General features: G+C 46.3%; 1 protein-coding gene across 1 annotated transcript in view; it reads left to right on the forward strand.

The window, feature by feature from the left end:
• The first annotated feature begins 3,700 nt into the window (after nucleotides 1-3,700).
• The window catches only part of FGF5 (fibroblast growth factor 5), a 33,535-nt gene continuing 11,145 nt past the window's right edge, over nucleotides 3,701-26,090 (forward strand). The window contains exons 1-2 of the mRNA XM_026718922.2: nucleotides 3,701-4,324; nucleotides 17,329-17,432. Coding sequence (XP_026574707.2) covers nucleotides 3,937-4,324; nucleotides 17,329-17,432 — 492 coding nt within the window. The 5' untranslated portion in view covers nucleotides 3,701-3,936. The remainder of the gene's footprint in view (nucleotides 4,325-17,328; nucleotides 17,433-26,090) is intronic.

A 26,090-nucleotide genomic window follows, 5' to 3' on the forward strand; every position in this document is an offset into this window, starting at 1 on the left:
AGGAAAATAAGGAGAAAAAAAAAATTCTGCCTCTGCCTACCAGCATCCATCAGTATTCATCTGGCTAGCGTCCTGTCAGTGTGTGAGAGAGTTGAGGACTGTTTGGAAACTAAAACAGTATTTGCTGTGTGAGCAAGAAGGAGACATCAAGGAACCTGGGTGTGGCTTAGCTCAACTGTTCTGTACTAAAGCTGCTTGTTGCTCTGAAAGTGAAAGTGAAACTCCTCTCCTCTGTTTTTTTTTTTTTTTTCATTTGGAAGAGATTTTTTTTTCAGGTGAGGAGGGGGAGTAGAACTCCTTGGCATCAGAGCGTGTTAATAATAATAATATAGGAAATACTAATGCTGTTATGGTCATTTCGAAAAATCCTTTCTTAGTGAGCACTTAGAAGCACCTAGGAACATACATGCCAAATTTCAAGTTTGTAGGCTTTATGGTTCTGGAGATTTTGCGATGATGTGAGTGGTATTTTGCTTTTATATATACAGATTTGATGATCCATTGTCCTCAAGAGAAAATAAATTGTATTTCATTGGAAGATATGCAGGCAGTCCTCAACTTACAATGTAATTGAGCCCAGGATTCTTTATGTTATTCCAGTTATTAAGCAGGTCACCCCGTGATCACACCTGGTTTTATGACTCTTTTTGGCAGTGGTCTTTAAGGGAACACTACGGTTGTTAAGTGAGTGCTGGTATCATTAAACAAATCCATTGTCCGCAGTGGGCATTTTTTTTTTTTTGCCAGAAACTAATTAAATGCCAGTTTCCAGCAAAAACAACAACAGATATTGTGGTCCTACGATTGTGGGATGCTGCAAACAACTATAAATGCAGGACAGTTGCTGGGTGTTTTAAATGTGATAAGGTGACTGTAATGTGTGTGTGTGAGAGAGAGAGAGAGAGAGAGAAAGAGAGAGAGAGAGACTGACTGACTGACTGACAGACAGACAGACAGACAGACAGACAGACAGACTGACAGACAGATAGAGAAAGAGAAAGATTGTGAGAGGGAGGCAGGGGGAGAGAGAGAGGGGAGAGAGGGGGAAGGTGGGGGAGAGAGAGAATCAAACAGACAGAGACACAGAGAGAGGGACGGAGGGAGAGAGACAGAGAAAGAGAAAGAGAGAGTAAGTGTGAGGCAGGGAGAGAGAGAGAGAAAGAGAGGGAGGGAGAGAATAGAATCAGACAGAGGCGGGGGGGAGAGAGAGGGAAAGAGGTGGGAGGTGGGGGAGAGAGAGAGAATCAAACAGACAGAGACAGAGAGGGAGGGAGGGAGAGAGACAGAGACAGAGAAAGAGAAAGAGAGAGTAAGTGTGAGGCAGGGAGAGAGAGAGAGAGAGAGGGAGAAAGAGAGGGAGGGAGGGAGAGAGAAAGAATCAGACAGAGACAGGGGGGAGAGAAAGAGAGACAGAGAGAGAGAGGAAGAGAGAGAGAGAGAGAGAGAATGAACTTTTGAAATTCTATTTCATAAACCGGACTTTTGCCCCCTTAACATTATTACCCATGAACTGTACTTGGCCAACAGACCACGGTTAAAGTCAACCGGGACACCCCAACATGGAAACTTACCTTGTGGTTGGATATATGCAGCCTGTATCTTTTAAAAAATAATAATTATTATTATTATTATTTATTTTTAAACGGGGCCAGCAAATATTGTGAATGGCAGGTCATCTGATCCTCCTCCTCCCTGGGAAGAACCCCCCACCGTTTATTTACCAGAGGCCGATGGGACAACCACTTCGATGAATTATGCATCCGCCCCCCGCCCCAGACGGCAGAAGCGGCGCTTCTGGTCGGCGCTGGAAAGAGGAGACGGCCAAGGTCTCACGCACGGGGCCTGGGGAAGGGAGACGGAAGGGGGCGGCGGGCGAGGCGGGCGCGCCTTCGGCTCTGGCATCATCGCCACGTCGGGTGAATAATTCATCGGCCGGCCAAGCCGTCCGCTAGAAGCGCGCAGGGGAGGCGCAGAAGAGACGCGGCTCCGGAGCCTCCCCGACCTTGGGACGCGCTCACGGCGCCCTTTCCCTGCTACCCGGCCGCGTCTGGGGTTGACCACAACTCCCATCACCCCGGCTTTGGGGCTGAAAGGCCGGGGATGATGGGGCTTGTCGCCTAACCAACCTTAGCCGCGCGTACTGCAGGGTTGTTTTCTTTCTCTTTTTGTTTCAATGAATTCTAAGAAAAGCGCCTGACAACAGAGCCTTTGCTCAAATCCGGGTCATTCATGTTAGCTGGTTCAGATACGGTTAACATTATTTTGTATAGCAAAAGAGCCACTTGGTTCCAGAAGTTGTGAATGCCCCAACATTGGAAGCTTTTTTAAAAAAAAGATGTTGGATAACCATTTATCTGAAGTGGTGTAGGATTTCCAAGTTCCCTTCCAGCTCTTCTATTCTATTCTATTCTATTCTATTCTATTCTATTCTATTCTATTCTATTCTATTCTATTCTATTCTAGTCTAGTCTAGTCTAGTCTAGTCTGTTCCGTTCCGTTCCATTCCATTCCATTCCATTCTAACTCTGCAGCTCATCAGACGAGCAAAGCTGGGAGTTGAAGTCCACAAATCTTAAAAGTTGCCAGGTGTGGAGGCCTCTGCTTTAAAGCAATCCGGATTGGGAATCTAGAAAAGGGGTTGCTCTTCCACCCGGGAATTATCGATGCAACCCACGGCTTCTCTTCCTTTTGCAAACCCCGCCACCGAGACCTCGAGGTTTCGTTGTCCTCGTGGCTGAAGGGCTCTAGGGACGCGTCCCTTCTTACTCTTCCACTGAATTAATTCTCTCTCTCACTCTCTCCCCGCCGCACCCTTGGAAAAGAAAACCCTCCACGCCGGTATTTCCCACCTCCCTCAAACCTTGACAGCTTGAAGACGCGTGGGAATTGAAGTCCACGCATCTTCAAGTTGAGAAACTTGGGGTCCCATCAAATGGCGAGGCAGGGAGTTCCGCGGGACATTTCTTCTTGTAAGTCACCTTCAAACTACTCCCCTTTTGTTTTTGTTTTTTGGAGAGCTACTCAGAAGCGCAAGATGGAGAGGACGAGGACGAGCAGCGCTTCCGTCAAAGCCCTACATCGCCTGCAGCGATTCAGGGCCGACGTCGGAACAGCCTGGCACCCGCCTTCACCCCTCACCAAAAGAGATCCCCGGCTCCGTTCTCGGCTCCTCCACGCCTTGGCTCGCTCTGTCTGTCTGTCTATCTGTCTGTCTGTCTGTCTTTGTCTGTCTTTGTTTCTCTCCCTCTCTCTCTGTTTCTCTCCCTCCCTCTCTCTGTCTCTGTCTCTGTCTCTCTCTTTCTTTCTCTCTCTCTCTCTCTCTCTCACACACACACCCTCTCTCTTCCTCCCAATTCGGGAACCTTGCCCATCGGGATGAAAACCCCACCAGCTGGTGCGTAAAAGCGCAATCGGTGCGTAAAAGTGCCGGCTTGCGCTCTCTTCGCCTCTCCGGCGTGACCAGAGGCGACCCTCGCCTGGTCAGCGTCCTTCCTCGCCTTTTCCACCTCCTCCTCCTCCTCCCACTCACCCCCCGTCGGCGAGACGCGCCTCCACCTCCGCCCCTTCCTCTGCCCCCATCCCCCCACCCCTCTTCGGAAGGTCTGGCGAAGCGCGCCTCCTTTAGACTCCAGGCATGTCGAAGAGAAGCTGTGTGAGATCACCCGGGTTATAAATATCTCCGTGCCAGCGCCGCGCTCTCGGACACCGCGCTCTCTCCCTATCTCGCGGGCCGACGATGCCGCCTTCCCAACGCGGCGGAGCGCACGGCCGGCTGCCCCGTAGGTGCAGCAGCAGCAGCGGCGGCGGCGGCAGCTGCGGCGGCGGGAGGAGTAGTAGCAGCAGCAGCAGCAGCAGCCGCTGCCGCCGCCGCCGCTTCTCCTCCTCCTCCTCCTCCTCCTCCTCCAAAATGCCAGGCGGGTCTCTCGGGCTGGAAGCATGAGCCTGCCTTTCTCCAGCTGCCTCCTCTTCCTCCTCCTTCGCTTGCTTAGTGGCCACTTGATCCTCCCGGCTCTGGCGCGCCCGCGGCCCCCACGGGCGCAATTTGGAGAGGCCGAGCCCCACAGCAGCCGCAGCAATCTTGGAAATCGCCCTGCTACTTCGTCTCTCCTTTCCTCCTCCTCCTCCTCCTCTTCCTTTCCCGCGCCTTCCTCTTATTCCTCCCCCTCCGCGGGAGTTCAAAGCGGCGGCTCGGAGATGAGCAGTTTTAAGTGGAGTCCCTCCGGGCGTCGAACGGGCAGCCTCTACTGCAGAGTGGGCATCGGTTTCCACCTCCAGATCCACCCGGATGGGCTGGTCAACGGCTCTCACCACGACAGCCTCTTAAGTAAGTAAGCGAGCGTGGGGCGCCTCTCCGCCTCTTGTTTGGGCGAAGCGGGGACGGCGGCCCGGTTACCCAAGTTCTGCATTTCGCACGGGGAGAGCGGGGTTGGACTTCGCCGTCCGTGAGCCCGCCTGGTTTGCACGCCTGAGTTGTTGTTTTTTTGTTAAAGTGCATCATTAAATTAAAAAAAAAACATTTAAATTGATAGTTACGAATGGCTCTCTCTTGGTTCGGTCCCTGGACGATTCCTCTAGGGTCTGGTCTAATTCTTAGCTTTGGAAGCGCTCTGCCTGCGCTCCGGGAGTTTAAAATTCAGGTGCTTTTTTCAACGCCTTTGGGATTGATTTTATTTTATTTATTTATTTTTGCTGCGGTTCAGGCAGTGAAAAATTCTAAACGCTGAGCGGTGAAATCCGGACGAGAGGTACTTCTCTAAATAAAGTGTCTGGAAAATTGGCAAGGGAAGATCATCTGATACGAGGGTAAGCTGCTGAGCGAAGCCTTCACAAAGAAGGTAGATAAGCAGTTCCACGTGAAAATTACCGGAAAGTATTACAATAATAATTGGAGGTGGGGAAGCTCAGGTTTCTGCTCTCTTAAAATCTTGAATATATTCCTTGTGTCTGCAGGGCGCCGCTGTCCTGTTAAGTAGGTTGAGAGAGTCTATTCGGTTTAAAAAGACATAATTTTGCCCAGGGAAGAGAAACCATTACAGAATAGACTTCCCTGACTTGCTGCGAAGCAAGACCCATTGAAGTCTCTTTTGTTTGTTTGTTTGTTTGTTTGTTTGGGCGTGGGGGGGTGGACTAGATGACCTACAAGGTCCCTTCCAACTCTGTTAATCTATTAAAGTCAGGGGGCTGTCAGTTGGTGTAGCTGTGGAAGAGGTCGGTTGCTTGTGACTACAGAAATCATTGCAGACCCCCGATGCAAACATCTCAAGGAATGCAGGACAGATAGTTCTCCGCTTCTTCTTTTTTAAAAAAAAATTAATTTTTTTTTTATTAAACAAAACAATTAAAAACATTGAACATGGTGAAGTCGGTTTGATGTGATTTTGGGTCAATATCGCATCTCTATCTCTATCTCTATCTCTATCTCTATATCTCTATATCTGGATCTTTGGTTATTCGGGTTTTCTCCCGCGTAAGATTGGAAGTATCTAGGCAACGTTTCGATGAAGTCTCATTCATCATCTTCAGGCTTGTGTCTTCGGCTCTGTGCTTCTCAGAGAAGCACAGAGATACTTCCAATCTTATGTGGGAGAAAACCCAAATAATCAAAGATCCACATACAAATACCCGCGAGAACCTCAGAAAACATCTATCTATATCTATATCTATCTATCTATATCTATCTATCTATATCTATATCTATCTATCTATATCTATATCTATATCTATCTATCATCTATCTATCTATCTATCTATCTATCTATCTATCTATCTATCTATCTATCTATCTATCTATCTTCCTATAACTATATACATATATACATTTGTTTGTTCATATAATACATTTCTAACATCATTTGTCTTCTTTTCATCTCATCCAACCACCTACCCTTTCAACAACTCCTTTCCCAACCTAAGACCTTCCTCTCTGCTCCCACCAATGAGAGAATTGATCCCAAATTGCGTAGTATGCCAATTCAATCTTTGTTTTTTCATTTCTAGAGTTAACTTGTCCATTTCAGCGCGTAGCAAGATTTTGTTCATTAGTTCTTCACTTGGTATAACTATCTCTTTCCAGTTCTGGGCAAATGCTATCCTTGCTGCAGTAATAATGTGTATAATCAAAAAAAGCTCATCTTTCTTATATTTTCTTTGACATAATTCCTAATAGAAAGCATTCTGGTAGGTGATCTACTTTAAAACCCAACATTTCCTCCAGCCTCTTCCCCGTCCTAAGCCAAGACTCCTGCGCTTTTTTGCAGTACTACCACGCATGGTAATATGTTCCCAGTTCTATTGAACATTTCCATGAATTTGGGAAGCTAGTCCTCTGCTTCTGACTACAACTGAGCCCAAATTTTGTGTTGTTGAGGGGGACAATTAAGTGAATTTGCCCCATTTTACATTCTTTCTTTTTTTGCCCTAGGCCCGTGATGGCGAACTTATAGCATGTGTGCTGGAAGTGGCATGCAGAGCCATTACTGCCAGCATTTGAGCCCTTGCCCAGAGCAGGTCTACTGCACATGCGCATACACCACCCACCCAACAGCTGATTGTCGGGTATCTGGCGTGCATGCACGGGGGGGGGGCGAGGGGGCACCCGGGAGATGCATGCACATGCACAGAAATGTGCAGTGCACGCAGGGTGTGTGCACACATGCATGCACAGAGATGTGCGGTGCATGCGGGAGGTTGTGCACATATGCGCAGAGATGTGTGGCACGAGCGCGCACACAATTATCCACACAGGAGCCCAAACAAGGTTAGCCACCACTGCCCTTGGCATTAAGTGAATCACTGCAGTTGTTAAGTTAGTAACATGAATTGAGATAGTTAAGTCAATCTGGCTTCCCCATTGACTTTGCTTGTCAGAAGGTTGCAAAAGGCAATTATGTGACATCCACCCGCCGGGTCCACTGGTGGAATTCAAAATAGTTTACTACCGGTTCCGTGGGTGCGCGGAGTGTTCTAAAACGGGTGAGTAAGAGCCTATCAGCTGAGCTACAAAGGAAAGGCAGGGCCAAGTGCTGATCGGTGCAACCGGATCGCTAGAACCGTTGTGAACCACCAGCATCCCACCACTGCCCGGGACATGGCCACTATCATAAATACATGCCACTTGCCAAGGGTCCACATTTTGATTACGTGACCCCGGAGATGCTGCAAACAGCTGGTAAGTGGGAAAAATGGACCTAAGACACTTTTTTTTTTCCAGTAACTTTGAACGATCACTAAATGAATGGTTGTAACTTAAGGACAACCTGTAGAATGATTGGCCATTCGGAGGGGTCTCCTAATGCAATTAATGCATGGTGCAAACGAAGGGGGATACGTGAAAGGCACCACCAGAGTACAAATCACAAGGCGCCGTTGATATATTTTGCAGCATCTCACGTTTTTCCTGGATGGTACCACTTCAGGCAGCGACGGGGAAGTTTGTCTCCCATCCCAAATATTTGGCACATTGAAAACACATCTGGTGGAATGAGATGCTCCAAGGTGTCTCCCTCTCTTTGAGGAACCATTCAATGCTAGCCTTCACTTCCATTGCCTGTTGAAGTCTTTTGGCAGTTATGGGGAATTCAGATTACAGATTGACAGAGTTGGAAGGGATCTTGTAGGTCATCTAGTCCAACCCCCCCACTCAAGCAGAAGACCCTACACCATTTCTGACAGAAGGCAATCCAGTCTGTTGTTGAAAGCCTCCAATCATGAAGGTCCCACAACTTCCGAAGGCATGTTCTGTTCCATTGGTTGATTGTTCTCACTGTCAGAAAATGCCTCCTCATTTCTAGGTTGAATCTCTCCTTGATCAGTTTCCATCCATTGTTCCTTGTATGGCTCACGGGTGCTTTGGAAAATAGCTTCACCCCCTCCTCTCTGGGGCAGCCCCTCAAATATTGGAACACTGATATGAAGTCCACACACCCGAAAGCCGCTGAGATTAAGAAGCACTGATAACGGCTCTTTCCAGAGCCTAGGCTTTTCCCACGTAGGGGCGTAATGATTCCCATAATTCACTAGCTATAACCCCAGAACCACACTAGAATATTGCATCTGGTTTTGGTTACCACAATACAAAAAATGATGTGGAGACTCTAGAAAGAGTGCAGAGAAGAGCAGCAAAAATGATTAGGGGCCTGGAGGCTAAAACATACGAAGAACAGCTGCAGGAACTGAGCATGTCTAGTTTAATGAAGGACTAGGGGGTGATATAATAGCAGTTTTATAATATTTGAGGGGCTGCCACAGAGAAGAGGGGAATCAACCTATTCTCCAAAGCACCTGAAGGCAGGACAAGAAGTAGCAGATGGAAACTTGTAAAGGAGAGATCCAACCTAGAACGAAGGAGAAATTCTTCTGACAGTGAGAACAAGGGACCAGTGGAATGTTTTGCCTTCAAAAGTCATGGGTGCTCCACCACTGGAGGTTTTTAAGAAGGGATTGGACAACCATTTGTCAGAAATGGGAACAGAGTTTCCTACCTAAGCAATGGGTTGGACTAGAAGACCTCCAAGGTCCCTTCCAACTCTGTTATTCTGTTAACCATGTTGCGCTAAGACCCAGCGAATGACAGAAAGCCAATTCAGTGTCATGGCCAGCCATCAAGTTTTGAATTCAAACATCTCAAATCAAGATCACGTGAAGCGTTCATACCACTTTATAATGCCACAAGGGTGTGTGGCCACCCTTGGAATACTGCATCCAGTTTCGGTCATCACGATATTAAAAAAAAAAGATGCTGAGACTCTAGAAAGAGTGCAGAGAAGAGCAATGAAGATGATTAGAGAACCGGAGCAGTGGTGGGATTCAGCCAGTTTGCACCAGTTCGGGTTAACCGGTTGTTAACTTTCTGAGCAGTTTGGTGAGGTGTGTTGTTGGAAGCAATCATGAGGGCAGAGGGCAGGGTTGTTCAATTATTTGGATCCCACCACTGGACCCGAAGCTAAAATATATAAAGAACGCTTGCTGGAGCCGGGTAAGTCTAATTGTTTGATGAAAAGAAGGATAAGGGGCGACATGATAGCCGTGTTCCAATATCTCAGGGGCCTCCACAAAGAAGAGGGAGTCAAGCTATTCTCCAAAGCCCCTGAGGGCAGGACAAGAAGCGACGGGTGGAAACTAATCAAGGAGAGAAGCAACCTAGAACTAAGGAGGAATTTCCTGACAGTTAGAACAATTCATCAGTGGAACAACTTGCCTCCAGAAGTTGTGAATGCTCCAACACTGGAAGTTTTTAAAAAGATGTTGGGGTCAGGTTTCCAAGTGATGAAATCCATTTAAAAAGGAAAGTACAAAAGTCCATCTTTCAAAAATATATCTTTTAGTTAGGAAAGCATTCAAATTGGCAAAGTCTGTGGTAATTGTGGATCTGACCCAACCTGGAACTACCCCACAATATTAGAAGTTAGAAACAACCCGCAAAAGTCACATTCTCCAATGGAAGTAATTCAACGTTGCTTGATGTCATAAATCTCCACCTTCAGGGGCCCAAGCATGGACAGCTCGTTTCCCACGGGAAGAAGAATCACCCAGCCTAAACAACTCTCTTTATCTCCACTCCTCCCCCACTTAGAAACGTGTCAAGCCCGAGACCCTTCCCCCCATGACTGCCACAGAGAAAGTAAGAAAAAGAACATATACTAAGACAGACTAAAATGGCTACACTTACGTCAATTTCGGGCTTGACAGTTGGATGGCCATTTGTCTGAAGTGGTAGAGGGTTTCCTGCCTAGGCAGAGGGTTGGACTAGAAGACCTCCAAGGTCCCTTCCAATTCTGTTATTCTATTCTATTCTAGTGTCCCAGGGTCACATGATCCCCCTTTTGCGGCCTTCTGACAAGCAAAGCTAACGGGGAAGCCAGATTCACTTAACAACTGGGTTACTAACTTAACAAACTGCAGCGATTCACTTAGCAACTTAATAATGGTCTCACTTAAGCCACAGAAATTGGGGTGGGGGGGCGGCGGCGGCGCTCAATTGTGATCATAAGTCGAGGACTTACCTGCATTCAGGCTTGATGGCAATACAGAAATAGCCGAGATGGAACTTTTAGGAACTTTTGGATTTCCTGAGGTTTGCTAGGCTATTTTTTTTTTTTTTTTTGCAAAATGATGGGCTTTTGGGACAGCTGGCTAGACAGCCATTCTTCCTGCTTCCATTGCAGTATTCTACATCACAACAATATTGATGCTGTTTAACCAAGCCTTTTATTTACCCAGCGAGAAGTGGAACATCTGCTGAGCTTTTCCAACTGAAAAAAAAAAAAAACCCTGTGTCAGCAATTCCCGTGATTCACCCCACTTTTTCAATCTCTCTCTTTCTCTCTCTGTCTCTGTCTCGCTATGTCTCTTTCTCTCTGTCTCTCTCTGTCTCTTTCTCTCTGTCTCTCTATATCTCTCTCTTTCTCTCTGTCTCTGTCTCTCTATATCTCTTTCTCTCTGTCTCTCACTCTTTCTCTTTCTCTCTCTCTCTCTCTGTCTCTCTCTCTCTCTCTGTGTGTCTCTCTCTCTGTGTCTCTGTCTCTCTTTCTCATTCCCCCTCTCTCTGTGTCACTGTCTCTCTGTCTCTCTCTCTCTCTCTCTGTTCCATGGCATTTTTCTCTTCTTTTTGACTGCCTTGTTCGAATGACCCCCTCAGTTTTTTGCCAAATCTTTCTTGTATTCCCTCTTTGTTTTTCAGTAGCTTTTCTTCTCTGCAGATCTGTGGGAAGACAACTCCTATTGTACTCCGCTATGGGGCTCTGCTGGCTGGGAATGAGGGGTCTGGTTGTGTGATAAAACATCAACGGGGGGAATCCCCACTACTGTAACTATAAATATCTGTCAAATAAACTCACCAATACAGGAACTCCTCAGTTTATGACTGCAATGGAGGCCAAAATGGCTTGCCAAAGGAGACAGTTGTTAAGTGAGTTTTGCCCATTTTATGACCTTCCTTGCTACAGTTAAGTGAATTACTCCTGTTGTTCAGTTAGTAACATGGCTTGTTAAGTGGCTTCCCCGTGGACTCTGGTCATCAGAAGGTCGCAAAAGGGGACCCCACAACCCTGGGGGACGCTGCAACCATCATAAATATGAATCAGCTGCTAAGCGTCTGAATTTTGATCACATGACTGGGAGGGGTGCTGTAAGGGCTGTCAGGGTGAAAAATGGATATACCTGTGTTTCATATATATATATATTTTGCCACCAAAAAAGGCACCAGGTCTTATTTTCAGGGGAAATCATCCACTGACTAACCTCACTTGCATGCATCACCCCCGGCCTCCTTTTCACTGTCAGAGGCCTTCAGGAACTACTTATGTGACTGGCAAGGCCTTCCTGAAGGCCTCTGCAGCTGATAACAGATCTCCGAATCGATCCAGAGCTTTGCTATCAGCTACAGAGGCCTTCAGGAAAGCCTTGCCAGCCTTGCCAGCCTTGCCAGCCTTGCCAGCTGCAGAAGAAATGGGCCGGCAAGGCAGGTGTCGGGGTATGCAAGGCCTGGCTACAACTGTCCAAAGGTAAGTAGTAGGGCAGCTCCACTCCCATCCCCATCCTAGTTTAACTTTTACCCATGCACTCTGGAGTGGGTGGGATCTTAATTAGGGTTTATTTTTGGGGTAGGGCTTATATTGGGTGCACATGTAAAAATCGAGCCAGGACTTACTTTCAGGGTAGGTTGTATTTGGTGGGGAAACAGGCTAGGAAGAGATAAGAAAATATGAAATACTATGCTGCAAAGAGGCTCAGTTTGGTGTAGTGATTCCTGCACTGGGCTGCTCAGGAGACTGTGAGTTCTAATCCTACCCTAAGCCCAAAGCCAGGTGGGTGATTTGGAGCCAGCCACTGTCTCTCAACCCTAAGAAGGAGCCAATGGCAAATCACTTCCAAAAATCTTGCCAAGAAAGCTGTAAGGACTGGTCCATGCAGGGGCAAGAAGTCAACAATGACTCAAAGGCACACATGTGCATATATACACACACACACACACTAAAAATTGCAGCCCACAGTTTCAGTCTAGGAAAGTTTCCTTCTTTCTCCTTCTACATTTTATTCACATTATGACAGGCTGGGTTTTGAGGGAAAGGCAGTCAAGGGAGGTGTCTTGATATGCTGAACAGGGGCATTGTGAAAGTTTGTGAGGGAAGGGAGGGAAGAGGGGGAGGAGAGCAATCGGCAATTGATTACTTTGCTTCCGATACCTGGCACCCAGGCTTAATTTTGCAGGGACTTGGAACCGATGCAATAGAGGCAGGCCAACGATTTGCAGCAGTGTGTGTGTGTGTGTGTGTGTGTGTGTGTGTGTGTGTGTGTGTGTGTGATTTGATGCCAGTATAGTTTTCTGAGGAAAAGCGGGGGAAAAAGATCCTTAGATCTCTTAACCCTGCAGAGGAAGGTACTCCAGTCTGGGACACTGCAATGTTTTGGTTTTGCTCGCAATGTTGTGTTTTACCCGTTCAAAAGTGAGATCCTTCTGCAGTTCCAGAATCCCCTTTGTTGACCTTCAAAGCAAAAACCTGCTTCTGTCGTGCCCCCCCCCCGGTTCCCCCCCACTTTTTGCTAGGCCTCTAAAGCAGAGCTATATGAGAGCACAAAACACATCCTTTTGAGATGCAAATCTTCAAAAGGACTTGGAGGTAGAAGGAAAACATAAGGGGAGGAAGAGCTGTCTAGAAGTGAAGTATTTGATTCGGAAGAGAGAGAAAGAGAGGGAGAGGAGAGAGAGAAGAGAGAGAGGGAGAGGGAGAGGGAAAGAAAGAGAGAGAGGGAGGGAGAGAGAGAGGGAGAGAGAGAGAGAGAGAAAGAGAGGAGAGAGGAAGAGGAGAGAGAGAGAGAAAGAGAGAGAGAGAGAAAGAGAGAGAGAGAGAGAGAGAGGGAGAGAGAGAGAGGAGAGAGAGAGAGAGAGAAGAGAGAGACACACAGAGATGAAAGAGAGAGGGACAGAGAGAGAGAGATGGGAAGGCAGGCTATGCTTCAGTCCACAGAGACGTGTTGCATTAAGGAAGGAACCGTGACAGCCTAACCCAGCATTTCTCAACCTTGACAGCTTCAAGATGTGTGAGCTTCGACTCCTTGGAGAGTCATGCTGCCTGGGGAATTCTGGGAGTCGAAGTCCAGACCAAGGAGAGATTCAACCTAGAAATTTTTTTGACAGTGAGAACCATCAACCCATGGAACAGAAGTTGCCTTCAGAAGTTGTGGAAGCTTCATCCCTGGAGGCTTTCAAGAAAAGACTGGATTGTCATCTGTCTGAAATGGTGTAGGGTCTCCTGCTTGGGTGGGGGAGGGGTTGGACTAGATGACCTCCAAGATCCCTTCCCACTCTGTTATTATCTTAAAGAGGTCAGTGTTGAGAAACCCTGGCCAAACCTATCCAGGAAATCTGATGTAACTATGACTTCCATTGCTCACAGTTCTGATTATTTGCTGCCTCTGAAAGGTGAGAATTGTACTCTAGCTATTTAGGAAGGTGCCCTACAGATAGTCCTGGAGTAATGACTATTTGTTCAAAGTGACAATGGCAATAAAATAAAAATTATGACACATCCTCACAGTCACACTTACAACCACAGCAGTATCGCCATGGTCATGTGATCAAAATTCAGGCACACGGCAAACGGTACGTATTTATGACGGCTGTAGGTTCCTGGGGTCTCGTAATCATCATTTGTTACCTTCCCAGACAGCTTATGGCAAGAAAGTCAATGGGGCAAGCCAGAGTCACTTAAGAACTACACGATTCGTTTAACAACTGTGCCAAAAAAATTTTTTTTGAATAAAATTGGGCATGACTCACTTAATGGTCTCGCTTAGCAAATGGAAATACTTCATGGTTGTAAATGAAGGACTAGTTTTATTGAGGAAGATCTGCATGAGATTATCAAGAAATGGGTATCAATGGTATACAATTGTCTCAATTGTAGGCCGACTGTGCTAACAGCCATGTGACTGGACTGGGCATAGGATCCTCCCTCTATTATAGACACTTCTATGGGCTTCCCAGGGATCCAGTTAGGCTTCCCAACTCTTCTCTTCATAGGCTGTGGAGCTGAGTAACAAGTGATGAATGCAGGCTAAATGTTGGAATAAATTGTTGGCATGTATTTTTATGCAACAACTGCAGTAGCATTCAGCCAGTAGATGGCAGTGTTTGCAAGTTTGAATCTATGGTATATATTCTATGCTCTGCTTAGGTTCCCGGTTTCCTGTTACAATTAAAATAGTTGAGCAGTAAAGCACATGGTGACTGTACTCCTTATTTGGTCTCTGTTGCTATATCTAAACAGAACTTCTAACACTCAATGCTACAGCTGCCTCAAACTAGCAGATGATTGTCTGCCTGATTCTAGGTGGCAGAAGGATCCCATTACTGTCAGCCCAAATAATATGAGTATTCCATGGATTAATAGAATAACAGAATAACAGAGTTGGAAGAGACCTTGGAGGTCTTCTAGACCAAGCCCCTGCTCAAGCAGGAAACTATATACCATTTCAGACAAATGGCTGTCCAATCTCTTCTTTAAAACCTCCAATGTTGGAGCACCCACAACTTCTGGACGCAGGTTGTTCCACTGATTAATTGTTCTAACTGTCAGGAAATTTATCCCTAGTTGTAGGTTGGTTTTCTCCTCGGTTACTTTCCATCCATTGCTTCTTGTCCTGCCTTCAGGTGCTTTGGAGAAGGCGACCCCCTCTTCGTTGTAGCAGCTCTTTAAATATTGGGACACTGCTGTCACTTAATTATGTGAAGGAATATCCCCAGCAACAATAATTTTTCTTTAGGCCTGTCCTTGAGAGCAAGTATGATCATTGATGCAGTTGGGAGGTAGGGTTGACTGCAGAAGTGCTATTCAGCAGGTTCTGGAGAACCGGTAGTGGAAATTTTGAGTAGTTTTGCGGAGAACTGGCAAATACCACCTCTGACTGGCCCTGCCCCCATCTATTCTCTGCCTCCCGAATCCCAGCTGATCGGCTGCGTCTTCTTTGGTTGCCCTGTACAGGAGAACGGAGCTGGAAAGCAGGTTAGTGGGGTGGGGAGCAGTGGTTGGATTCAATTTTTTTTACTACCAGTTCTGTGGGCATGGCTTGGTTGGGTTAGCAGGGGAAGGGTACTGTAAAGTCCCCATTCCCTCCCCACCCCACTAACCTGCTTTCCAGCTCCGTTCTCCTGTACAGGGCAACAAAAGAAGACACAGCCGATCAGCTGGGATTTGGGAGGCAGAGAATAGATGGGGTTCACGGGGCCAGTCAGAGATGGTATTTGCCGGTTCTCCAAACTGCTCAAAAGTTCCACTACTGGTTCTCCAGAACCTGTCAGAACTGGCTGAACACCACCTCTGATGGGGAGGGAATGGGGATTTTGCAGTATCCTTCCCCTGCCATGCCCACCAAGCCACACCCACCAAGCCACACCCACAGAACTAGTAGTAAAAAAATTTGAATCCCATCACTGGTTGATTACCATTGAGCAGTCAGCAAGCAAAGATCAAGTCTCACAGACGCAACAGAAGATCAATTCATCATCCATGTTGATTGCTTCTCTGCTTGGGAATCAGTGGATGACCTAGTTTGGGGCAGAGAACCTAATTTCGGGCCCTTTCTTGTCTTTTACCTCTTTGGTCAGGTTGGTCTCCTCTATAGGAGGAGGTGTTGTGGTGGTTGACCGTCTCAACAGCCTGAATGTCCTATTCAAAGGGTGCAAGTAGAACTTGCAAGTGGAGCATTGCAAGGCATGTGGAAACGTAAACTCATTGTAACAGAATAATGTAATAGCACCGATCAATGTTTGGTTCAGGCTTTTCTGAATTACACAAAGCCAGGCAGTCCAATACATTGTACTTCTCTATGCAGGCAGCTTTAAAATGCGCAGAGGGTTGGAGTTTTTCCAGTTTTAGATTGAATGCATGCCTCAGCCCTGTGCAATTTCAGAATTTATCTGTCGCTCACAGAGAATCATGACCCTCTGTAAAATTACAGCATAAACCTTGGAGCAAGGTTTATTTAAGCTTATATACAATTAAAACTCAAAACTAATTTGACACTAGATAAGGTTCAATGGGATTCAAGAGCAATGGAGCTTGGACCATTTGTGGCAACGTAATGACTCTAAGCTGATGACATGCTTAACTCCACCTGCTGTTCTCCTACGTCACCCTCTATCTATGGGAGCTTTATGAGTACCTGCGACCAGTATGCATGAAGTTTGCATGTATACAAAAGTATGTAACATGCATGTTTGTTTGCAGCCTAAAAAAAGCCCAGATGAAATGCTCCAGTAAACGGTTTATTCTGACAACCATTTTCGTGGAATTAAAAGGAAGGATTGGCCATGGAACACATTGTAAAAATCAGTACTATGTTAGAGATTCTTTTAACCTCTGCAGGTAGCCTTCAACTTACAACATTCGTTTAGTGACAAAGTCATAACTGCACTGAAAAAGGTGACTTGCAAGCAATCCTCACACAAAATGCATGGCCAGGTGTTCAAAATTTGGGCACCTGGTAACTGCCATGTATTTACAACTGCTGCAGCCTTCTGGGGGCAGGTGATCATCTTTTGCAACCTCCTGACAAGGAGAGTCAATAGGGAAGCCAGATCCACCTAGCAACCCTGTCAATTAACTTATCAACTGCAGTGATTCACTTAACAACTGTGTCAATGGGAGAAGTCAGATTTACTGAACAACTGCAGGATTCACTTTGCAATGATGGTGGTTTGTTTTAACAACTCTTACTGTACAAAAAAGCTTGTAAAATCCAGTGTTACACACTTAACCGCGACTTTGCTTAGCCACGGAAATTCTGTGGCTTACGACTGTGATCGTAAGTTGAGGACTACCTGGAACCATTTGAATCGTCTCAGTCTTAAATCCAGTCAAACCTGTTCTAGAGATGAGTTCAGGATTCCAGTTTGACTGATGAGGAAACTTCAGTGAATGTTTTAGAAGATGCCAGAGTCTTTTCGTCTCCTTCCATGACATCTCCATTGGTGCTTTTCACACAGAAGGCACTACTATTAGTAGTAGGTAACTACTACTAATAGAAGTCGTGGTTAAAATCTGCCCCCCCTTCCTTTTGCATCAGTTTTGTCCTTTGAAACCTCAGGGCATCTATAAATAAATGCATATTCAGATAAACTGAGCATCAAGCAAAGAAGCAACCAGCCATGAAATCACTGATTATAAGCCTAAAATGATAGGGACTTTTTTCTGCTTTTTTCTTTTCTTCCCCTCTTCTCAGATAGTGCAAAATGACAAGGCCTTTCAGTTTTCTCTCTTCTTTTTTGTTTGTCTGTTTTACGGTGCTATGAAAAATGAATTTTATTTTGGGGATTTCTGTCCTTTGTAGGTATGGTGGAAATATTCGCCGTGTCTCAGGGGATAGTAGGAATACGTGGAGTTTTCAGCAACAAATTTTTAGCCATGTCGAAAAAAGGAAAGCTGCATGCAAGTGTAAGTATATCTTTCAAACGTGCGTTTCCAATATCTACGTTGAAATGTTTCGGTGGGAAATATACACTGCTACGGCATCGTCTAATCATGATGACGTTCAGTTATGCAAACTCTGGAAATGTTTGTAGGAATAACAAGATATTTTCCTTCGACTTGAAATAGCCATCTCAGGCTTATTTAATTTTGACCAGTAGGTTAGATACAGCAACTAACTAGAGATTCAAGAAATGTTCCAATCGTTTGCAGCCTTAAAAAAGGCCCAGATAAAATGCTCCACTTAACAGTTTATTCTGGAAGCTTCCCCAAAATTTCAGAAGTAGGAAGGGAGGGTTGTTACGTCTGCAAAGATATGTGGGGATGAACTCAGGAGACAGGAGGAATTGCTCACTGGTCAATTGACATGTTCTCAGTTCACGGAAGGAGAGCAGGGTGTGTAGAGCGCTTCAGAAAATACCCTCCCTAGTTCACCAGAGAGTCAAAGAAGAGGAGAATAATTAAGGTGCCAGATTAGAAATTGGGAGACTGTGAGTTCTAGCCCTGGTTTAGGCATGGAACCAATGGGGTAAACTTGAGGCAGTCATTCTCTTTTAGCCTTAGGAAGGAGGCAATAGCAACCCACCTCTGAAACGGTAGGGACAGGTCCAGGCAGGAACTGGTCCAGGCAGTTGTCAAGAGCAAAAGAGGAGAGGAGATAGAGTGGAGAGGAGATAGAGTGGAGAGGAGATGGAGAGGAGAGGAAATGGAGAAGAGAGGAGTGGAGAGGAGATAGAGTGGAGAGGAGATGGAGAAGAGAGAGTGGAGAGGAGATGGAGAGGAGAGGAGATAGAGTGGAGAGGAGATGAGAGGAGAGAAATGGAGAAGAGAGGAGTGGAGGAGATAGAGTGGAGAGGAGATGGAGAGGAGAGGAGATAGAGTGGAGAGAGATGGAAGGAGAGGAAATGGAGAAGAGAGGAGGAGGAGATAGAGAGAGGAGATGGAGTGGAGAGGAGATGAGTGGAGATAGAGTGGAGTGGAGAGGAGATAGAGTGGAGAGAAATGGAGAGAGGAGATGGAGAGGAGAGGAAATGGAGATGGAGAGGAGATAGAGAGAGGAGGAAATGGAGAGGAGAGGAAATGGAGAAGAGAGGAGTGGAGAGGAGATAGAGTGGAGAGGAGATGGAGTGGAGAGGAGATAGAGAGAGATGGAGAGTGGAGAGAGAGAGTGGAGAGGAGATGGAGAGGAGATAGAGTGGAGAGGAAATGGAGAGAAGAGGAGAGACAAGAGGAGAGGATTGGAGATGAAGGAGATGGAGAGGAGAGGAGATGGAGAGGAGTGGAGAGGAGAGAAGAGGAAATGGAGAGGAGAGGAGTGGTGAAGAGAGGAGATGGAGAGGAGATGGAGAGGAGATGAGAGGAGAGGAGATAAAGTGGAGAGAAGGTGGAGAGAAGCGGAATGGAGAGGAGAGGAGAGGAGAGGAGAGAAGGTGGAGAGAAGGTGGAGAGAAGAGGAATGGAGAAGAGAGGAGATGGAGAGGAGGAGGAGAGGAGGGGAAATGGAAAGGAGGAGGAGAGGAGTGGAGTGGAGAGGAAGGAGATGGAGAGGAGATGGAAATGGAGATGGAGAGAAGAGGAGAGGAGTGGAGAGGAGGTGGAGAGGAGAGAGAGAGACGGAGGACAGGGAGGGAGGAAAGGAGGAAGGCAGGAAGGAGATAAATACTTTCAGTCTTGCAAGATTAATGTAACCTCACACCCTTCCATCTAGATTTATTATCGTCTATTCTTGCAATCAATATTACAATGGTAAAAGACACAGAACTGTAAAATGTCTTCAGGCGCTGGTCGTTCCCTTGGCCAAGAAACGGAGATAATAAGCACTGTGCCCTAGAATTGGACACTATAGGACAGGGAGATCTTTACTATTACCTATTTTTGCAATTGGATTTATTGTTGGGTTGCTTGTCCAGACTCCCTCAAAGGGCTAATAGTTTCCGTAGAGCATGAAAGTATAATATTAGCATTAGAATCCAGCCCTCTCCCCGTTGCATGAATCCAAGCATCACAGAGGGACGGTTACCCACCTGTGTTTTAACAGACATGGGGAAGGGAAGGTATTTCGCCTCCTTTGGTAACCAGGATTCACTGGTTGTCTGTTGTCCACCCCAATGCAACGCTGCCTCGTAGAGGAGCATCGGTGTGCCGTCATCGGTTTCTCAGCTTTGTTAACAGCAGTGAATGGTTTTGTACGCGCACAAAAGCCGCTTGCTTCTGAGTCACACAAAGGGACTGTTGTGCTCTGACAAAAAGATGCAGGGTGCTGTTTTGCTTGGTGGCTTAGCTTTGAAGAGGACATTCATTGAAACCTCGAAGGTTTCGGTAATCTCTGCCTTCCCTTAATCTATATATATATAAAAGTGAAATTCCACTCAAGCATCATCACAAAATCTCCAGAACTGCAAAGCCTACAAACTTGAAATTCGTTACGTATGTTCCTCTTGGCTTCTAAGTGCTCACTAAGAAAGGATTTTTTGAAATGATCATCAGAGCCTTAATATTTTGTATATTATTATTAACACACTCTGATGCTAAGGAGTTCTACTCCCCCTTCCCACCTGAAAAGAAATCTGTTCCAAATGCAAAACACAAGCAGAGGAGAAGTTTCAGTTTCAGTTTTAGTTTCACAGCACTAAGCAGCTTTAGTAGAGAACGGTTGAGCTAAGCCACGCCTAGCCTCTTTGCAGTCTTCTTCTTGCTCACACAGCAAATACTCTTTCAGTTTACAAACAGCCCTCAATTCTCTCACACACTGACAGGATGCTAGCCAGATGAATACCGATGGATGCTGGTAGGCAGAGGCAGAATTTTTTCCTCCTTATTTTCCTTCCCCTCCAAAAACTAAGCCTGACCACATAGTTTCGTAGCAAAGCATGGATATTGAGCTAGTAATTGAAACCTGTTTCCACTGTGGAATTGATATTCCTGTTAGAACATCCATTTGGATACTGTGCCAGAATTTGCTTTCTAATTAACATAGAAGGAAGAGCCAGTTTGGTATATTGGTTAAGACATCAGGCTAGCAACCGGGTGACTGGGAGATCTAGTCTGACCTTGGGTGCAAAGCCAGCCGAGTGACCTTGGGTCAGTCTGTCAGCTTTAGGAAGGAGGCAAGGTAAACCACTTCTGAAAATCCTAGCCAAGAAAACTGCAGGATCTTGTCCAGGCAATCTCTCAGAATCAGACATAGTGGAATAAAAGGAAAAACAAAAATAAAAATAGGTCCATTAAAATGTGTCCTGAAGTTTTGGGGATATGAAAATCCCAGACTGGGGGACTTAACTGTGCTCTGCAACCATGGAGATCCTTTATCAGAATTATTCTCAGAATAACAGAGTTGGAAGGGATGCTTGAGATCTTCTAGTCCACACCCCCCCCGCTCAAGCAGGAGACTCTATACCATATTCTGGACAAATGATTGTCCAATCTTTTCTTAAAAACCTCCAGTGTTAGAGCACCCTTCTGGAGGCAAATCGTTCCACGGATTAGTTATTCTCACTGTCAGGAAATTTCTCCTTAGTTCTGGGTTGGATCTCTCCTTAATGAATTTTCACTTCTTGTTCTTCCTCCAAGTGCTTCGGAGAGCAGGTTGACCAGTGGTGGGATTCAAAAATGTTTACTACCGGTTCTGTGGGCGTGGCTCAGGGGTGTGATTCAACCAGTGTAACAACTGGTCCGGTGAGCGTGTGCTTTGCACGCGCGCAGAGGGTTTGCTACTAACCTTCTCCTGCAATCCTGCCCTCTCCCTGTGTGTTAAGCAGCTGACATGCAGCAACCTGCTGTGCCACGCAAAGCAGCTGAGCTTGAAAACCAGGAAATAAAGGTCAGAATAGAGCCCGGATGGGGACCAGCAGCTGATCGTCGGAGCAAACCAGTTTGCTCACAGATGATCCTCAGAGCTACCGGTTCGGCCAAACCGAGGCGAACCGGGGAGAACCGGTAGAATACCACCACTGAGGTTGACCCCCTCTTCTTTGTGGCTGCCCCTTAGATATTGGAACAGAGCTATCATCTCACCTTTGGTCCCAAATACTTCCTGAAGAGATTGTTTGTCAGGCAAGAGCTTATTGGTCTTTGCAAAAGTCCCCCTTGGCTCAACTAGCATCCATATCTTTCTTTAGCTTGGAGAGCTTTCTTCAATTCATTTATGACAAAGGAATCATTGCCAGATAAGCAAGCCTTGACCTCAGTAGCTTTGCTTTTCAAGAGCAGTAGTGGCGCAGTGGTTAGTATGCAGTATTGCAGGCTAACTCTGTCCACAGCCTGGAGTTCGATCCTGACCGGCTGAAGGTTGACTCACCCTTCCCTCCTTCCGAGGTGGGTAAAATGAGGACCCTGATTGTTGGGGGCAAGAGGCTGACTCTGTAAACTACCTAGAGAGGGCTGTAAAGCACTGTGGAATGACATATATGTCTAAGGGCTATTGCTGGGAGCTGTGGTGGTGCAGTGCTTAGAATGCAGCATCGCAGGCTAATTCACTCACAGCCAGGACTTCGATTCTGACCAGCTTCAGGTTGACTCAGCCTTCCATTCTTCCGAGGTCAGTCAAATGAGGACCCAGATGGTTGGGGGCAATAGGCTGACTCTGTAAACCAGGGGTCTTCAAACTTGACAGCTTTAAGACTTGTGGACTTCAACTCCCAGAACTCCTCCTCCAGTCATGTTAGCTCAGGAATTCTGGGAGTTGAAGTCCACAAGTCTTAAACCTGCCAAATTTGAAGACCCTTGCTTAAGAGAGTGCCGTAAAACACGATGGAGTTGTATATAAGCCTAAGTGCTTTTCAAGTGTATTAATTGCTTTTCAAGTGTCTTGCCTTCTCCGTGTATCTGGATGGATGCATTTTGGCACAACTTGGGGTGAAGGCACCAGGCGCCCCCAAAAGAGTGTCCTTTTTTTGCTCTTGAAGAGATTGGAGCAGTTCTTTTTAGTTGAAGAACTTCTCTCATAGATCTCGCCATTGGGTACTTTGTACCCAAACTTCACCCTCTTTTTTTGCTAAATGACTCAGCATTTTTTTTTATTTTTAAATCCTAGTACCTTTGCAGGTAAAGCTTGGTATAAGATGGAACTATCTGTATAGAATCTGCCTTTAATGACAGGAATGAGTTATTACGAGCTGCGGTGGCACAGTGGTTACAAAGCAGCACTGCAGCTAACTCTGCTGACTGCCGGCTGCCAGCAGTTTGGCAGTTCGATCCTGACCGGCTTCAAGGTTGACTCAGTTTTCCATCTTTCCGAAGTCGGTAAAATGAGGACTCCGTTTGTTGGTGGGGGACAATAGGCTGATTCTGTAAACTGCTTAGGGAGGTCTGGAAAGCATTGTAAAGCGGTACATAAGTCTAAGTGCTATTGCTATTTATAAGCTTGTGATAATTCTTTACAAGCCGGTGTACGAATGCCTCAAAATGCAGAAAGCTTGGTTTCTCCTCCCAGATAACTTTACATTACTTTAATATTTCCTGTTAAAGCCGTGTCTTGCGATTTAAGGACAATTAAAATTAAATTAACCCCCTCCTTGTTTTCGAGCCAGACGCGCTGTTACAGATGGATCCAAGCGAAGGGAGGTCATTCTGGGAAGGATTGTGACCTGCGAGCCTTCCTTCAAATCAGTGTAAAGAAATTAGCTGAAACCGGAGCCAAACGTCTAAAGATTACTGGGCTAAATAACGCTGATCATGTAAAAACAGCATCTGCTGTTCTTTCTTGCTTTGGCAAGACGGATGGGCTAATGAGTTTGAAGAGCACCTCATCGGGAGCTGTGCTTGTCACTCATAGGAAGTCTTTGTTATCAAGGATTAGAAGATTGCTAGCCAAGCGCAAAATAACATTCGGTTCTTTTTGGAAGGAGGGTGGAAATTCTATAGGCGCCTTTCCATAGCTGCATTTCAGGCATCCACCAAAGGGGTGGTTTAATTAAATTATAAAGCAGTTTGTCGGAAGGAAGCTGGATTCGGAAGCAAGAAGGATTCTGCCAATTCTTAGCTCCTGACACAGATGGCTTTAGTTCTCTCTCTCTCTCTCTTCCTCATCCTTCCTCCCTCCCTCCCTCCCTCCCTCTCTCTTCTTCCCTCCCTCCCTTTCTCTCTCTCTCTCTCTCTCTCTCTCTCTCCACACACACACACAGAGAGAGAGAGAGAGAGGGAGGGAGAGAGAGAGAGAGAGAAACCTGAGGAAATGTGACAGGAGAAAAGTCTCATTGCTTTCAATGGGTTTTTTAAACTTCTTCATAAACATGCACATGATACAGTGGTAGGATTCAAATTTTTTTTAGTACTGGTTCTGTGGGCCTGGCTTGGTGGGCATGGCTTGGCTTGGTGGGCATGGCAGGGGAAGGATACTGCAAAATCCCCATTCCCTCCCCACTCCATTAACCTGCTTTCCAGCTCCGTTCTCCTGTGCAGGGCAACCAAAGAAGACCCGGCCAATCGGCTGGGACTCGGGAAGCAGAGAATAGAAGGGGTTGGTGGGATTTGCCGGTTCTCCGAACTATGCAAAATTTCTGCTACTGGTTGTCCAGAACTGGGCCAGAACCTGCTGAATACCATCTCTGACATGGTAAGGCCTAACCAGGCTCGGCTGATCTCAGCAAACTAAGCAGGATTGCGACCGAGTTGGGTGGCAGATCAGCATAAAACCACAGAGCTACAGGCTGGGCTGAAAAGTTGAATATCCATCCTTGGAAAAAGGAAGCCCCGCCTGTATTGTTTTCAAAAAAATAAATTTAAAAAGCCACACAGATGTGTTTGTAAGGTCTCCGGGAGCTGGATCTGAGGGAATCTTCATTTTTTAAAAAAAGGAGCAGGAAGGATTCTCAACCTTGGGCTCTTGAAGATGTGTGGACTTCAACTCCCAGAATTCCTCAGCCAGCTATCTTTCCAGACCCCACATCCTCAGGCAACCAAGGTTGAAAAACACTGAGGTACAGGTAAAAGATAAAGGTTTCCCTGTCAGTTGTGTCTGATTCTACGGTGCTCATCTCTGTTACTTGGCGAAGGGAGCCAACGTTGTTTGGAGACACTTTCCGTGGTCATGTGACCAGCATAGCTATATGCCAAAGGTGCATGGAATGCTGTTACCTTCCCCCAGAAGTGGTACCTATTAATCTACTCACATCTGCATGCTTTCGAACTGCTAGGCAGGCAGGAGCTGGAGTGAGGATGGGAGCTCACCCTGTCGCATGGAGCTCGGGTCTCAAACCCGGGCTGTCAGCTTTATAGCTTTAATCACTGAGCCATCACACACCCTTATGTCAAGCTCCATGCGACAGGGTCTCGAACCCTATCGAATATATATAGGATTATATATATCCTATATACCCTTATATAGGGATATTATACCCTTACATGGGATGTGTAGGATTGGGCTATAAATCCTCTTGCTATTCAAATACATTTTCAAGGCCCTAATGCAGTGATGGCGAACCTTTTTGTTATGGTGTGCCGAAAGCGTGCGCATGCATGATAGTGCACGCCGGCACCCACAATGCAGTGTACCCTGCCCCCCCGCGCATGTACGCGCCACACCCTTTCCCTGTCCCCTTGCCTGCGCTGCACATGTGCATGCCTCCCAGCTGATTTTTGGCCTGTTTAAGACCATTTTTGGCCTCCCAGAGGCTCAAGGGAAGCCTCTGCAGCCTCGGGAGGCCAAAAAATGGGCCTTCCGGAAATACCGGAAGTGCCCATTTTCAGCCTCCAGAGGTCCCCTGGAGCCCAAGGGAGGCCATTTTTGGCCTCCTGGGGGTTTGAGGAAAGCCTCGGGAGCCTTGGGAGGATGAAAATGGGCCCGTTTCGGCACTTCTGGTATTTCCGGAAGACCCCTTTTTTTGGCCTTCCAAAGCTGCAGAGGCTTCCCTTGAATCTCTGGGAGGCCAAAAAAGGCCTCAAATGGGCCGAAAATCAGTTGGGAGGTGCACACATGCAGGTAGGTTTGGCTGGGGCTCACGTGCCTGCACAAATGGCTCTGTGTGCCACCCGTGGCATGCCTGCCATAGGTTCGCCATCATGTCTCTAATGTATGCCAAAGTTTTAAAATCAGTATTTTTTGCTGCAGCAGCAAGGCACTTTTTACAAAAGGAAAACATATCTTTTTTTTTTTAAAAAAAAGAGGGAGTTGTTAAGAACTAATCGACTGAAAAGAGGGTTTCCTTTTCCTTTAATCCTTATGATTTCTTCTCTTTTGCTAGGGAACCTCTTAGGAAAAAGGAAAGACATTTAAGGCAAAGCAGGTAAACCAGACCCAGCCGGTAGCGTTAACTCCCAGTTCTTTTCCAGACCGAGATCACTCAAGGGATAAGGAATTGTTTCTGGTTGTGTTTTTCAATCCGCAGAAGGTTAAGCAGCACATGACAGATAAACACACATGCGGACGAAAAAGAATAAACAGGAAAGCAGCTTTCTTGAGGCAGGAAGAGTATAGAGTGACATGTCAGCTGCCCCGGTTTAACATGTGACTTGCAAGAATGTACATCTGTCATATAAATTAAGAGGCTGGGAAAAAACTGGGCTTACCGTATCTAGTCATTATAAAACCAATTAAACCTTTGACTGCAGATCCGCCTCTCTTTCTCCTTCTCCCTTTTCTTCCCCCTTTTTAAAAAAAGAAATCAAACTCTGAATGCAATCATTGAT

The sequence above is a fragment of the Pseudonaja textilis genome, chromosome 6 (genome assembly GCF_049901715.1).
Source record: "Pseudonaja textilis isolate UNSWEBS1 chromosome 6, rPseTex1.2, whole genome shotgun sequence".
Classification (NCBI taxonomy): domain Eukaryota; kingdom Metazoa; phylum Chordata; class Lepidosauria; order Squamata; family Elapidae; genus Pseudonaja; species Pseudonaja textilis.